Here is a 15,049-nt window from a genome sequence, read left to right on the forward strand (position 1 = left end):
AATCTATTCATGCATAAGAATTTAAAATTGCAGAATCTGCAATGTCAAAAGTTGCAAGTAGAGGGGCGGAGCAACATGGCGGCGAGGAGACGCTGCGAGTAAGATCTCCCATTAAAAAAAGTGAATAGGGAGGAAAAGCGGCAGGTCCCAGTGAGAAGTGGGACACAGAAGATAAACGGGTGACGCCAGCGAACTGCCCGAAGAAGAAAGTGGCCATAAAAGAGGACTAGAAGGGAGGGAAGCGCAGAACCCTGCTCCCCTCCCCCGCCCACAGAGGCGGCACTCTCCGACCGGCAGAGAGGAGGAAACAACAAACCAAAACGGCCCACAAGAACAAACGACGCAGCAAGCGGGACTGTGAGTGGAAAGGAACTATTGCAGCCAACACACCCCGTGAACGGGAGCTGAGGCGAACCCTGCAGGATCCGCCGCGGCGGTGAGCGAACGGCTCCGGGCGCCATTAGAGAAGAACAAAGACCCCGGGAGACGCGCACACAGCCCGGGCTGCCGGTAAGCTGGCGCGGAAACGCGGCGCGCTCGGAGAGCTTGAAAAGCAAGTGCAGACCTGGATCGCGGCTGCCCAGGTCCCCGTGCCTGCGACCTAGGCTTGCGGGGAGACGACCTAGGCTTGCGGGGAGACGCGCGGAGGTCCTCACTGACGTGAAGGTCCCTCCCTGAGTGAGCAGGAACCAGGCGCCCAGGCACGGGAGCAGTGCAAAAGGCGCCATTCCCGCGCCACTGAACTGGGCTACAGCCCGCGTCCTGGAACTGAGGGCTTTGAACTGAGACCCGGGGCACGAAAATTCGGGGCGTGGGTTCTCCACGACGGTGGGGCACAAGGCAGACACAGCACCCCAAAGCTGTTGAGGTGTACCCTACCATTCCCGCTCTGTTCTCTGTCCCACGGGGTGGGGGGAGGCGAAAAACAGCCCCCCAAGGACAATAGGAGAGATCTCTGGCGCCACCTAGCGACCAGGAAAAAAAAAGTCACTAACACCCTATAAAACAGGACATTTCTTAAGACTGCTTGAAAAGGGCAGAAGGTTTCTGGAGGACCCAGTGGCCAGCCGGGAAGTTATTCCACGCCAGGCCCCTTCCGACCAGCAGTCTGAGCCCACAGAGGGAGCAGGCACCCACGTCCGGGGCAGACCGGGTGCGCAGAAGAGTGTGCCTGAAACCGGAGGCGCAGGGACTGCATCCCGCTTCGCCATTTGAGAACAGGGACATTTCTTCAGTAAAAACTGCCTAAAACCAGCAGAAAGCTCCCCCAGAAGACAGAGATGGCTCCTGGAAGAGCCAGAGGGGAGCAGAGAAGTTCACCCAAGATGTCAGTCAGTCCGAGCAACACAGTGTCCCAACGCATACGACAAATTAGAAAACAGACAGTAGGGAGTAGAAGAACCACACGCAACCTAAAAACTCCTCAGGAAAGAAGCACACCACAAAAAGAAAACTACTCCCCAGATTGCAACGACAGCAACTTGGAAGAACTTCTGAGCCTTCCAGAAAGAGAATTTAAAATTGCCATGATTAAAAAAGTGATAGATCAGAAGAAGGAAATTGAGTCCCTAAAGAGGGAAGTAAGAGAAATGCAGGAGATCAAAGAATTAATGGAGGAACTAAAGAACTCTGGGAAAAGCAATGAAAGCAGAATAGATGAAATGGAAGAACGAATAAGTAATCTTGAAGACACAGAAATAAAAAGAACCAAAACAGAAAAGGAAAGAGAAGTACGAAGGAAAAAGAATGAAGAAAGACTTCGGGAACTATCTGACTCCATGAGGAAAGGAAATATAAGAGTTATAGGAATTCCAGAAGGAGAGGAGAGAGATGTAGGAACAGAGAAAATATTCATGGATATAATTGAAGAGAACTTCCCAAATGAGAAGAAGGAGCTGAAAATTGATATACAAGAAGCAAGAAGAACACCAAACTTCCACGACGAAAGGAAAAACACAGCAAGACACATAATAGTAAAGCTCCCAAGAATCCAGGACAAGGAAAAAATAATGAAGCTGACAAGAGGGAAGAAACAGATAACATTCAAAGGAAAACCAATCAGGCTGACATCAGACTTCTCTGAAGAAACACTACGGCAAGGAGAGAGTGGAGGGACATAGTCAACAGACTCCAAGAAAACAGATGCCAACCAAGAATACTCTATCCCGCAAAGCTCTCTTTCCTCCATGAAGAAAGAATATGGACCTTCCCAGACAAAGAGAAACTCCGGAATTTCATTGCGACTAAACCCCCACTCCAAAAAATACTACAAGGAATCCTAAAGCCAGAACCTCAGAGGGACGAATAACAACGAAAGAAGACCAAAAAAAAAAAAAAAGTTATTAAAAGAATAAATAAATAAAATCAAAGGAAAGACAAACATAATGGCAAATACAGATGCTAACATATCAATATTAACTCTAAATGTAAATGGACTAAACTCTTCAATAAAAAGACACAGAGTTGCAGCCTGGATTAAGAAACAAAACCCAACCTTTTGCTGTCTCCAGGAAACACATTTAGCTACAAAAGATAAAAATAGGCTCAAAGTCAAAGGATGGAAAACAATCCTACAAGCAAATGGGCCAAAAAAGAAAGCAGGAACAGCTATACTTATATCAGATAAAATAGACTTCAAACTCAAAAAAATAAAAAGAGACCCCAATGGTCACTACATTATGATTAAGGGGACAATACTTCAAGAAGAAATAACACTCATTAACATATACTCACCAAACGAAAGAGCACCAAAATATATCAGACAACTGTTGTCCTCTCTGAAAACAGACATCAGAGAAAACACATATGTAGTGGGAGACTTCAACACACCACTATCAACAATGGATAGATCAACAAGACAAAAAATAAGTAAAGAAACTAAAGCTCTAAATAAGGACCTAGAGCATTTGGGCTTAACAGACATCTATAGAACACTAAACCCCAAAAAAACGGAGTACACATTTTTCTCAAGCGCACACGGATCATTCTCCAGGATCGATCACATACTGGGGCACAAGACAAACATCAACAGATACACCAAGATTGAAATCATACCAACCATCTTTTCTGACCACGAAGGCATCAAACTAGAAATAAATCATAAAAAGAAGGCAAGGAACTATCCTACCTCATGGAATTAAAAGCCACACTACTGGAAGACCACTGGACTAACGAGGAGATCAAAGAAGAAATTAAAAAATTCTTTGAATTGAATGACAAGGAGGACACCAATATCCTAAATGTATGGGATGCAGCAAAAGCAGTAATAAGAGGAAAATATATAGCAATAGAAGCTCACATCAAAAACAAGAAAGAACTCAAAGAAACAACCTAATCTCGAAGCTCAAAGATCTAGAAAAAGAACAACAAAAAACCCCAGAACCAGTAGAAGAAAAGAAATAATAAAAACCAAAGCAGAAATAAATGAAATTGAAACTAAAAAAACAATCCAAAAGATCAATGAAACCAAGAGCTGGTTCTTTGAAAAAATAAATAAAATAGACAAACCCCTAGCCAGGCTCACAAAGGAAAAAAGGGAGAAAGCACAAATACACAGAATCATAAATGAAAGAGGAGAAATCACAACGGACACAGCAGAAATCAAAAGAATAATCAGTAACTACTATGAACAGTTATATGGAAACAAGTTCAACAATCTAGAGGAGATGGACAAATTCCTACAACTCTACAATCACCCAAAGCTAGATAAAGAAGAAATAGAACACCTAAACAGACCAATTACAAGCAGCGAAATTGAAATGGTAATCAAAAACCTCCCCAAAAACAAAAGCCCAGGACCTGATGGATTTACAAATGAATTCTACCAAACATTCAGAGACGAATTAGTGCCTATCCTTCACAAACTCTTCCAAAAAATTGAGAAGGAAGGGACAATACCAAACACGTTCTATGAAGCCAATATTACACTAATACCAAAACCGAATAAGGACAACACAAAAAAGGAAAACTATAGGCCAATCTCCCTAATGAACACTGATGCAAAAATCCTCAATAAAATTTTAGCTATCAGAATCCAACAATGTATCCATAAGATAATTCACCACGACCAAGTTGGATTCATTCCAGGGGCACAAGGATGGTTTAACATCCGAAAATCAATCAACGTTATCCAACACATCAACAAAAAGAAATATAAAAACCATATGATAATATCAATAGATGCTGAGAAAGCTTTCGACAAAGTGCAACACCCATTCATGATAAAAGCCCTTGAAATTCTTGGGATACAAGGAACATACCTCAACATCATAAAGGCCATCTATGACAAGCCAACAGCCAGTATCATTCTCAATGGTGAAAAGCTGAAAGCAATTCCATTAAGATCTGGAACAAGACAAGGATGTCCACTCTCACCACTGCTTTTCAATATAATACTGGAAGTCCTAGCCAGAGCAATAAGACAAGAGAAAGACATCCAAGGAATCCAAATAGGAAAAGAAGAAGTCAAACTATCACTATTTGCAGATGATATGATAATATACATAGAGAACCCCAAAATCTCCACAGAAAAACTAATTCAACTCATCAATCAATTCAGTAAAGTGGCAGGATACAAAATCAACACGCAAAAGTCAGTAGCCTTCCTATACACAAACAATAAATCTGAAGAAGAAGAAATCAAAAAAACCACCCCTTTTATTATCGAAACAAAAAAAATCAAATATTTGGGAATAAATCTAACAAAAGAGGTAAAGGACCTATACAAAGAAAACTATAAAACACTGTTAAAAGAAATAGAAGAAGACACAAAGAAATGGAAAGACATCCCCTGCTCATGGATTGGAAGAATAAACATTATTAAAATGGCCATCCTACCAAAAGCAATATACAGATTCAATGCTATTCCAATCAAAATCTCAATGGCATTCTTCAAAGAAATAGAACAATTATTGATGAAATTCATATGGAATCACCAAAAACCCCGAATAGCCAAAGCTCTACTGAAAAAAAAAGAAGGAAATGGAGGCATCACACTCCCAGACTTCAAACTATACTACAAAGCCATAATCATCAAAACTGCATGGTATTGGAACAAGAACAGACATACAGACCAATGGAATCGAATAGAAAATCCAGAAATAAACCCACAGATTTATGGTCAACTAATCTTTGACAAAGGAGCAAAGACTATGCATTGGAGCAAAGAAAGTTTGTTCAATAAATGGTGCTGGGAAAACTGGGTCGCTACATGCAAAAGAATGAAGCTTGACCACTACCTCACACCATACACAAAAATCAACTCAAAATGGATTAAAGAACTAGACATAAGACCTGAAACCATAAAATACATAGAAGGAAATATAGGCGAAACACTACGGGATTTGCACATCAAAGACATCTTTACAGACACATCACCCAAAGCAGTGATAGTGAAGAGAAAGATAAACAGCTGGGACTACATCAAATTAAAGAGCTTCTGCACAGCAAAAGAGACAATAACAAAAACAAAGAGAAACCCCACCAACTGGGAGAACATTTTTGCACCCAACACTAATGATAAAGGACTGATCACAAAAATCTGCAAAGAGCTGATGAGACTCAGCAACAACAAAGAAAATAATCCAGTCAAAAAATGGGCAGAAGAGCTAAAAAGAAACTTCTCTGAAGAGGAAATGCAAATGGCCAACAGACATATGAAAAAATGTTCAACATCACTTGTAATCAGGGAAATGCAAATCAAAACTACCATGAGATACCATCTCACACCAGTGAGAATGGCACATATTAAAAAAACTAGCAACAACAAATGTTGGCGAGGATGTGGAGAAAAAGGAACTCTTGTGCACTGTTGGTGGGAGTGCAAACTGGTCCAACCACTATGGAGAGCTGTGTGGAGATTTCTGGACCTACTAAACATAGAGCTTCCATATGATCCAGCAATTCCACTCCTAGGTATTTACCCAAAGGACACAGAAACATCAATTCCAAAGAGCACCTGCACTCCTATGTTTATAGCAGCACTGTTTACAATAGCTAAGCTTTGGAAACAACCCAAATGCCCAAAAATAGATGACTGGATCAAGAAGATGTGGTACATATATACCATGGAATATTACTCAGCATTCAAAAAAGATAAACACATGCAATTTGCAGCAACATGGATGGCACTGGAAGGGATCATGCTCAGCGAAATAAGCCAAAAAGAAAAAGAAAAATACCGGATGGTCTCACTCATAGCAGGAATCTAGAAAACTTAAATAAGGGACCAGGAAAATGAATATAAGAAAGTGAAAATCAAAATCAACAAAAAACTATGAACCAGAGACACTTTTTGGGGGGTGGGGGGCGGGAGGGGAAGGATTGGGGTCAGAATGGGGCGTTTGCAATTGTATGGGGGAATATAAAAATAAAATTTAATATTAAAAAAAAAAAAAAAAAAAGTTGCAAGTACATTAATAATTTTAAAACTAAATAAATTGCAAATTCTTTTTCCAGGAAAATATATTTCCAATTGCTATTATTTAGGGACTAAAAAATATGCAGATGCTTAAATTCTCTTCATCTTTATTCAAGTAAATGTCCTAAATTAAATGGTTACCAACATGTAGAAACAAAACTTTTATTATTGCTAACAGATATTACCAATTTCTATAAAAATATCCAAGATTATTCTAAACTCTCCATTTTATAGTCTTTCAAGCTCTGCTTTAATAGTCCACAACACAGAACAACAGGATTTAGTGGTATATAAAGTTAATTTAAAATAGAAATTTCAGGGCCTCCCTGGTGGAGCAGCGGTTGAGCGCTGGGTTGTGAAGCTGCATGGAGCCTCTGCAACACCGGTTCAATCCCCGGCTGCTCCCCGGCCATCGAAGGAGGGTCCCACTTGGCGCGCAGACCTCTCCTGCTGCCTGCTGCTCCCCTCAGCAGTGTGCTTCGGTCCTTCTGCCTGCTCTGCTCCCCACTCTGGCTCTGATGAATTCTCTCACCCTCCTACGCTTCTGACTGTACCCAGTGCTTGTATAATAAATAAATAAAAAATAGCTTTTAAAAAAATAAATATATTAAAAAATAAAATAGAAATTAAAAATGTTTTAATTCAATGGTTTAAGCTTTCAAAATGTTAAACATAAATGTGAAGTAAGTTATAAATCTTGAACAATACTTTTAGTTACAGTTTACTGTACCTGTTATTCATGTAGTAATTCAGAGATAACAGTTATTTCTTTGTTCTCTAAGGAAATAAGATCTATATCATACTGACAAAAACTTAGGACAACTAACTCAATACAATTCAGAATTTATTTCTTATTCTTCATTACATTTGGTAATTAGAATAATGGTTTTAAAGATTTATGCAAAGCCTACATATATACTCATGAAAGTCATTAAGATCTGAGTACACTTATTTTTACTACTTTCACAATTGTTATCCTTAAGCTTTCCTTGTTGGAGACTATTTCTAGTAGAGAAGCAGCACCACAAAATAATTTCAAAGGATATACTCTGAAATTAAACTGCTTTGTTTCAAGTTCCAGTCTTGCTGTAACTAGCTGTGTAACCCAAACAAGTTACTTAACCTTTTTTTTTAAGATTTATTTATTTATTTATTCATACAAGAACCGGGGTACAGGCCAGATGCACGGGAGGGTGAGAGGATTCACCACAGACAGAGCGGGGAGCAGAATAGGCAGACTGATGAAATACACTGCTGAGGGGATTAGCGGGCGACAGGAGAGGTCTGACACGCCATGTGGGGCCCTCGCCGGCTGGAAGGGATCAAACCGGCACTGCAAAGGCTGCGGACAGCTTCACAGTGCTGCGCTCAACCACCGGCACCACCAGGGGAGGCCCAAGTTACTTAACCTTTTTAAGCCTCAGTTTCCTCATCTTAAAATTAGGGCAATAGAAGTATATACTTCCCTGGGTTCTGGTGAAAGATAAATGGGTTACCACATGTAAAATGCTTAGAACAGTGCCTGGTAAACAGTGGGATTAGGATTATGAGCTATTATTAGAAAAATAGATTAGAATTAAAATTAAGATCTTTTCATTCAAAAGAATATCAATTTTTACTCTTACAATCTGTGAAACCACTACTAAAAATACCGGGGCTGGAATACACATACTACACTGAACATACAATGTGCAAGGACTCGGCAATGTTATAGGCATTCTTACATACATGATTATATAACCATACAGGTAGTGGCTTTGGATTTAGACATATATTGAGCTAGGGTATACTTACTTGATCTTGAGCAAGTTATTTTATATCTCTAAGTGTTAGCTGGCTTAAGTACAAATAGTGAAAATTATCTCAAAAGGTTGTTAGGAAAATAAAATACGAAAATATAGACAATATAAGGCTAGAAGATACTGAGTATTCAAGAATCCTCCTAAATACCCAATGAAACAAATTTTTATTTCCATTTCATAAATAAGGAAATAAACCCAAATATTTTAAAAAGAGATCATTTAATCTTATCATAATCAATATTTTTAATATTGTAGAATGAGTACATTAACACACTGTTAGGTTAAACCAGACAAGTTTGAAAAATTTCCCTTCAAGTTCCTACCACATAACACATGTTCAATCAATATTTATTTCCTGGACCAATCAATACACAACTGGTATGTTGGATTTGATTATCACTAAAATATGTTTTTTCATCTTACCTGTCTGAAGAACTGTTTCAGGATCAACTGATGGAAGAAAATTTAAATCCACAGACCTGGCAAGCACCAAATGAGTAAATTTTAAAAGCTGTATTTTCATCCACATAACTTAAAACCCTTTAAACATATACATCAAAATGAACAAGCACAAAAAGTGGAAGCAAACTATTCTACTGTACTACTATAATTTCTCTTAATGATTAGAAAACCTGTTCGATATAACTAAACACTAGTAGCCAAAAAATATCTACATGATAAATCACAAAACTTATTACTTGTAAAATGTAGTTTATTTTTATAGATTATAGCATTAATTGCAAATATATTGAAGATACCTATTTTCGTATTCTTCCACTAGACATTTGTTTCAAAATGAAATCTGTAGCTATATAATAACCCAGAAATGTAACATTAAAAATGCCTGTAGTCATCCTCCAATCAAAACTTTATTATCTAGAGCAACTTTTGAGAGTTGCAGCACTCTCTCTGATATTCTTCTATGTGAGTGTGTGAGAGCGTGTGTGTTCCCTTCCTTGTACTGATACTGCTTTTTTTGCAGTTGCCCTATAGTTTCTGTTTTCATAAGCACATAAGGGAAGTAAAAGATGAAAGGAAGAAAGATAAGGTACATGGCAAATCAAAGCTGAGGACCTTGCTGTGCTGAACAAATCTTGGTCCATATGTTTCACATCTGGCAACTGATCTAGGCCTTCCCCTCTTGAATAGCTCAGATGCTTCCTGAGGATTAACCCAAGGTGATGAAAATTTGCAATAAAAGGAATTTTTATATTATCTGGGGTTTAAAAGAAACTAAAAAATAACACTTGAATTTTACGGGGAGGTATTGGCAAAGACAAGATTTTATTTGATATTTCATGTAACCATACAAATTAGCACTTCCCAACATGTTTCCCAAAACACTGCACAAGATATCACTACTAGGTGGAGAAGGAAAGATGCAAGGACAGGAAGTTCTAAGGAAGCAATGAAAAATATTTGTTTCTTTATTGCACTGTTTTCTCAGAATCTGTAGTCTGTACATTTTCACAGTCAGAGAGGTGTTAACACAATAAATAACATTAAACTCTATGACCATGAACTCATTTTCCACATGCACCTCTTAATATGTCTTTCCTAAAGAACATGACTTCAAGAAACATCAAAATTACTCTAGTAGACTATTCAGAAAGTAATTTTTGTCAAGTAATTTATATGACATTTTCAGTTTCTAAACCAGAGCATATAAGTATGTGACCTCTACACACATATTTATATATGTAAAAATCTATACTTTACATTTTTATTTGGCTTTTATAGGATAATTAATGTTTATTGTAACTTCAACTAGATTTACAATCACACCATTTATCTTCACATTTTTTTGTGTTTGAATCAAGATTTGTTGTTACACTATGACTTTCTCACATTCTCCTCATTGTGCCAGTTGATTGCTATGTTACTAAATATCTGGACTCGGAATAACACGATACATTTTATCAAGGTTCCATTGCATTTTTTTTTTTTAATAGAGGCATGTTTTATTTATTTATTTATTTGTTTGTTTGTTTTTTGTTTATACATGCACTGGGTACAGTCAGAAGTGCGGGAGGGTGAGAGAATTCACCAGAGCCAGAGCAGGGAGCAGAGCAGGCAGAAGGACTGAAGTACACTGCTGAGGGGAGCAGCGGGCGGCAGGAGAGGTCTGCGTGCCATGTGGGGCCCGCCTCAGGTGGCCAGGGAGCAGCCGGGGATCGAACTGGCACTGCAGAGGCTGCGGGCAGCTTCACAACCCAGCGCTCAACCGCTGCGCCACTGGGGAGGCCCTCCATTGCATTTTTAAGGTCAGATTCAAGAGACAGACAGGGATGTGTTGATTCTATAATTCAAATTTCCTAGTGAAATATTATTCTACTAGTGATTACTTTGTTGTTGAAAGACCAGAAAGGCAACAGGGGGGAGAAAAATCCAAACCTGGTAAGATTGTATGGTTCAATGGAAATCTTTTAAAACGAAAATCTAAGTAAGCACATGTATACAACACAGTGAACATTTACTTTATCCAATGTCATAAAATACTAAAGTTGAACCCACGAGTAAATACTTGAGTTGAACTCATGAGTAAACACATATTTTACTAATAGGGGAGTTCTACAAGCTAGGCATTTAAGTGCTACTGCATTTAAGTAGGTTATAACAATTTCATTTCAATCTCTAGCCTTTCCATGTTCTTTACAAGCAAAGTAGACATTTAAAAAGGTATAAAATTATTTTATTTTGAAGACATATCCCTGCAAATGAATATTTTAGTGTCAGAAAAAGGTAAATCTAATACCATTCATGGGGGGGGGTTGAAATTGTATGGGGAATATAAAAATAAAATTTATTATTAATTAAAAAAAATAAAGAAAAAATAAAAAGAAAAAAAAATAATAAAAAAAAAGAAATTGTCTTTAGTAAGGAAACTGTTTCTAATCAAATTTTACATGTAAAGCAAATTCCCATGAATTAAAAATATGCAAATTTTGTATGTCAATTTTGATTAGAGACATGTTTATCTTAATTCTTTTACCTTGCATTAAATACAGATAACCTTTATCACATTAATCATGACCAAAGGCAAAACTAAAACTGCGTGGCACTAGGATCTACCTTTCTTTCTCTTGCTGATTTCCTTTATCACTTCCATTGTTAATCAAAGCAAGTTCATCTAATAATGATGTAGATTCCTTTGTAAACTTCTCAAAAACCTATGAGATTAAAATAGAATATTTCATTAACATATTGCGATTAATCACAAATGTTAATATGTATGTAAGTTATTTTCCATTAAGAGTAATAGAATTGGCTTATTCCCTTTACCTCCCTGGAAGTCACAGCACAATTCAACACCAGGATACAATAGTGTACGTAAGAAAAGATAGCTCATCTCAAAACAATCAGTAGCTTCAATGGATAAAGAATTTTTTAAATATGAACACATTTAAAAAAATTTTTATTGCTCAGTCATGTTTACTTTATTCTTGTGGTTTTTGAGAAACAGCTACACCAAAAATAGTTTTAACTACGCGGAAAATATTTAAGCCAGTTCAAATCTTCTAATTCCAGTTAACAAAATACTTCTTTGTGCTAGCCTATCATTAATCAATACCGGTTGCTGTACTAATTACAGAGTTTTACATATAGGAATGTAGCATAAAAATAAGTAAGTTAGAATTTGAACTTGATTTTTAAAACATTTCTAAAAGAGCTTTGGGTAAGTATATTCAAACATAAGCAATAAAGCAGACATTAATTTGCTTGACATCACTATTCAAAATATAATGAAAATAGAATTATCTATTCTAAAATAACCAAAAGTTTGTTATTCTTCAATAAAATTAGCATATGCAGTCATTCTTTATTTAACATAATTAATAGTTTCTTGGAAACTGATTATAAGTGAAAGTAGTATGGAGGCACAAAAGGAATCACTTTTTATCTGGTTTGTTCTGGGCTGGGCAAGCAATCACAACAGCATTTGACAGGTTAACAAAGAAAAATCAATCAAAACATAAATATGGAGAATTTAAATAGTAACTACTGATAATTATAAAGAATAATTAAACGGACCAGGAATTTTTAGCCTGTACTTTGAGACCTGGGGTATCAAGGACAGAAGGAGAATACACATGACAGACAAGGAAGGGGTGACCTCATCTTTACTCTGAGAGTGAAGATGAGATTCTCAAATAGAGAAGACATGTTACCAGTAAACCTAGAACAAGGTTTATCATTCTAGAGGACGAGACCTTATGAACTACAGTCGTCTAGTTGTAAAAGGGAGAGCAGTGATTGTGTCTTCAATTAATAAAACAGGTTAGGACATGATTATCTCTTGGATTAGGGAAGACAGAAGGACTTAGGCAAAACCAGAAGCAGCTTCTACCCTTCAGGGCACTAAATGCAAAACAATCTAAATTCTTTAAGTAATGGTTATGGACTTCCCAAGGCTCAAAGGCCTTGATTGATCTCTAGTTGCCATACCACGGCAGACCTACTGAAAAAAGTCTCTCTGACTTTTGGAAGAGACTAACCCCACCAGACTAAATATATATCAAAAGTAAATCCTCAAATAACAGTTTTATTCAGTGTTTGCAGGACTTTTTTTTTCCTCATCTCAGCAGTTTTATTAAACAATGACATATTATACAGAGCAACAGATTTCAGATTTCTTGACAAAGATACATTTTCAGAAAAGAAATCCTTAACCTGTCAAACTTCTCTTGAACCCCAATAAATGTTTAAATATCCTCTCTGAAATCAAGGAAAGTACCTTTCAAGAAATTATGTGACTTTGTTATTCTACTTAAAAGATTCAGAACTTTAAAGAGTAATACTAACGACTAACGATTGTTTACATGAGCTAATTCTTGTGAGTCTAACACTATTACTTCATTTTTGCAAAAAGGAAAACAATCTACATTTCAGTTGATTAAAATGATAAAGTCATCAAAATATTTATGTGTAATAACATTCATCTCATTGTAGTATACCAACCAGCCTCTTATTTAACCAGTCCATGTGGTCATAGGTCAGACTCCCACCAAAATCTTCTGTTAACTGACATGGCTCTATATAACGAGTCAATTTATTAGCAGACACTAAAATAACCTATGAAGGTAAAAAGAAAATAAATATTTAGTAAATCACAGTTAATGTCCCATGACTGTAATAAGGAGGTAAAATTAGGTTAAAATATGCAGTAGTGTTTCCAATGTGGTTATAGAGATATATTTTTATTTAACTAATAAAAAAGCATTTAAAATCAATTCAATAAATTATGGATACCTTCTAGGAAATAAGCTATCATAAATCATTTACAAATGCCACATTTTAAAAAATAAGAGACTCTAACAGCTCTGTTGAAATATTTCAAAATTTTATCAATGTTAGTAATTTCTTGGTAGTAAAAATCAATTCCTTTCATACAGTGATATACACAGCAAAGAACTTTCATATAGCCTTAAATTAGTTGTACTAAAATGATAATTACAAATGAATACTAAACCTGGCAATCTAAAAATTACACTTTCAAGTTTCTCTAACATGCCTTTTTTTTTAAACCAAAGCAACAGTGTATGATAAAAGTTTCAGGTATGCATCAGGTATATGTATGATATAAATTTCAGGTATGCATCATTACAAATCGGCATCTATATATTAGTTCATTAACAAAAATTCACATCGATGCTTCCTGATATAATTGACCCATTTTTTACCTGATTTACTCAAACCCTCCACCCTTTTATCCCTTCTGTCCTGACAGCTATATGTTTTCTAGTTCTGTTCACTGAAAGGTTTAGAAATAATGATCAGTTCTACAGAAATGCACATCCCTAGCATCCAGACTAATATCTCTACCACTTCCCATAAAAAGGAATCATGACTCCTTGGAAAGATGGCCAATTCTATGTCTGGTGTTGGAAATCTGTATGACAAGCTTGGAACATCTCTTTTCCAGATATTAAGAGAATTATCAAAGACTATGGGGGCTGTGCCCAAGGTCCTGAAAAGGCTTCTACTGGCTGGAGATATTAACTATTTGTATATCAAAGAGAATAATAAATGCTGTGAATTGAAACATTAAGCAAGTTAAATATAATACTCTCATATGAATACCAAAAGAAACGGCCACTACTGAACTCTGCTGAAAACCAGCAAAATAAGTGAAATAAGCATCTATCTGGTGATCAAGCAACACATTATTACCAACACATTATTACCAACTAACCTTGGAGGAAGAGAATCAAATGGGAAATAATCAAATGTCTAAGTCCAAATATCAATATATAGAAATGCGGTGATTAAAAAAGGCAAAAGAATATGTCAAGTGATGCCACAAGGGTGCTCACACAATACACAAACTATGAAAATCCTCTCTAAGACAAATAACCTGGTTTGATCAGGAAAAAATATGTGTAAGAAAAGAGAAATCAAGATTCAAAAGCTTTATTTAATGGAATAACACAGAAGCCCACAACCAATAAGGAGAGACTTGCATATTCTTTTTAAGCAAGTATGAAACATGCAGAAACTTGGCTGAGCATTAGAGGTCAGGAAAAAAAGTCTTGGTAAATTTCAAAGGAACTAACTAATATATTCTACCACTGCAATGAAATTAAGCTAAAAATCAATGTTCAATCAAATCAGAAATCATAAGTATTTAAATAAGTATTTAAAATCTCATCTGCTTGGAAAGGCAACTTGACTATTAAAAATAAGACAAAGGGCCCCCAATCAGGAGTTGTTTAGGCTAAGCTCCACGTTACCAAACCAAGACTTAACCTAGTTACAGTTTCAGCTCTCCCAGAAATGAAATCTTAAACCAGCCAGGAATCACCAGTCTGTCTATACTCCTCTGTAGTCC

The 15,049-nt window shown here is 36.7% G+C and overlaps 1 protein-coding gene across 6 annotated transcripts in view; it reads right to left on the bottom strand.

Moving 5' to 3' along the window:
* The window catches only part of SESTD1 (SEC14 and spectrin domain containing 1), a 101,737-nt gene that overhangs the window by 28,492 nt on the left and 58,196 nt on the right, over positions 1-15,049 (bottom strand). For all 6 annotated transcript variants that reach the window (XM_037523641.1, XM_037523639.1, XM_054699895.1 and 3 more), the window contains 3 exons: positions 13,180-13,293; positions 11,293-11,390; positions 8,644-8,699 (listed from right to left, as the gene is read on the bottom strand). In XM_037523641.1, the coding sequence (XP_037379538.1) occupies positions 8,644-8,699; positions 11,293-11,390; positions 13,180-13,293 (268 nt within the window). The remainder of the gene's footprint in view (positions 1-8,643; positions 8,700-11,292; positions 11,391-13,179; positions 13,294-15,049) is intronic.

This window comes from Talpa occidentalis, unplaced genomic scaffold, assembly GCF_014898055.3.
Source record: "Talpa occidentalis isolate TD23 unplaced genomic scaffold, MPIMG_talOcc4v2.1 talOcc4.3, whole genome shotgun sequence".
Taxonomy (NCBI): Eukaryota; Metazoa; Chordata; class Mammalia; order Eulipotyphla; family Talpidae; genus Talpa; species Talpa occidentalis.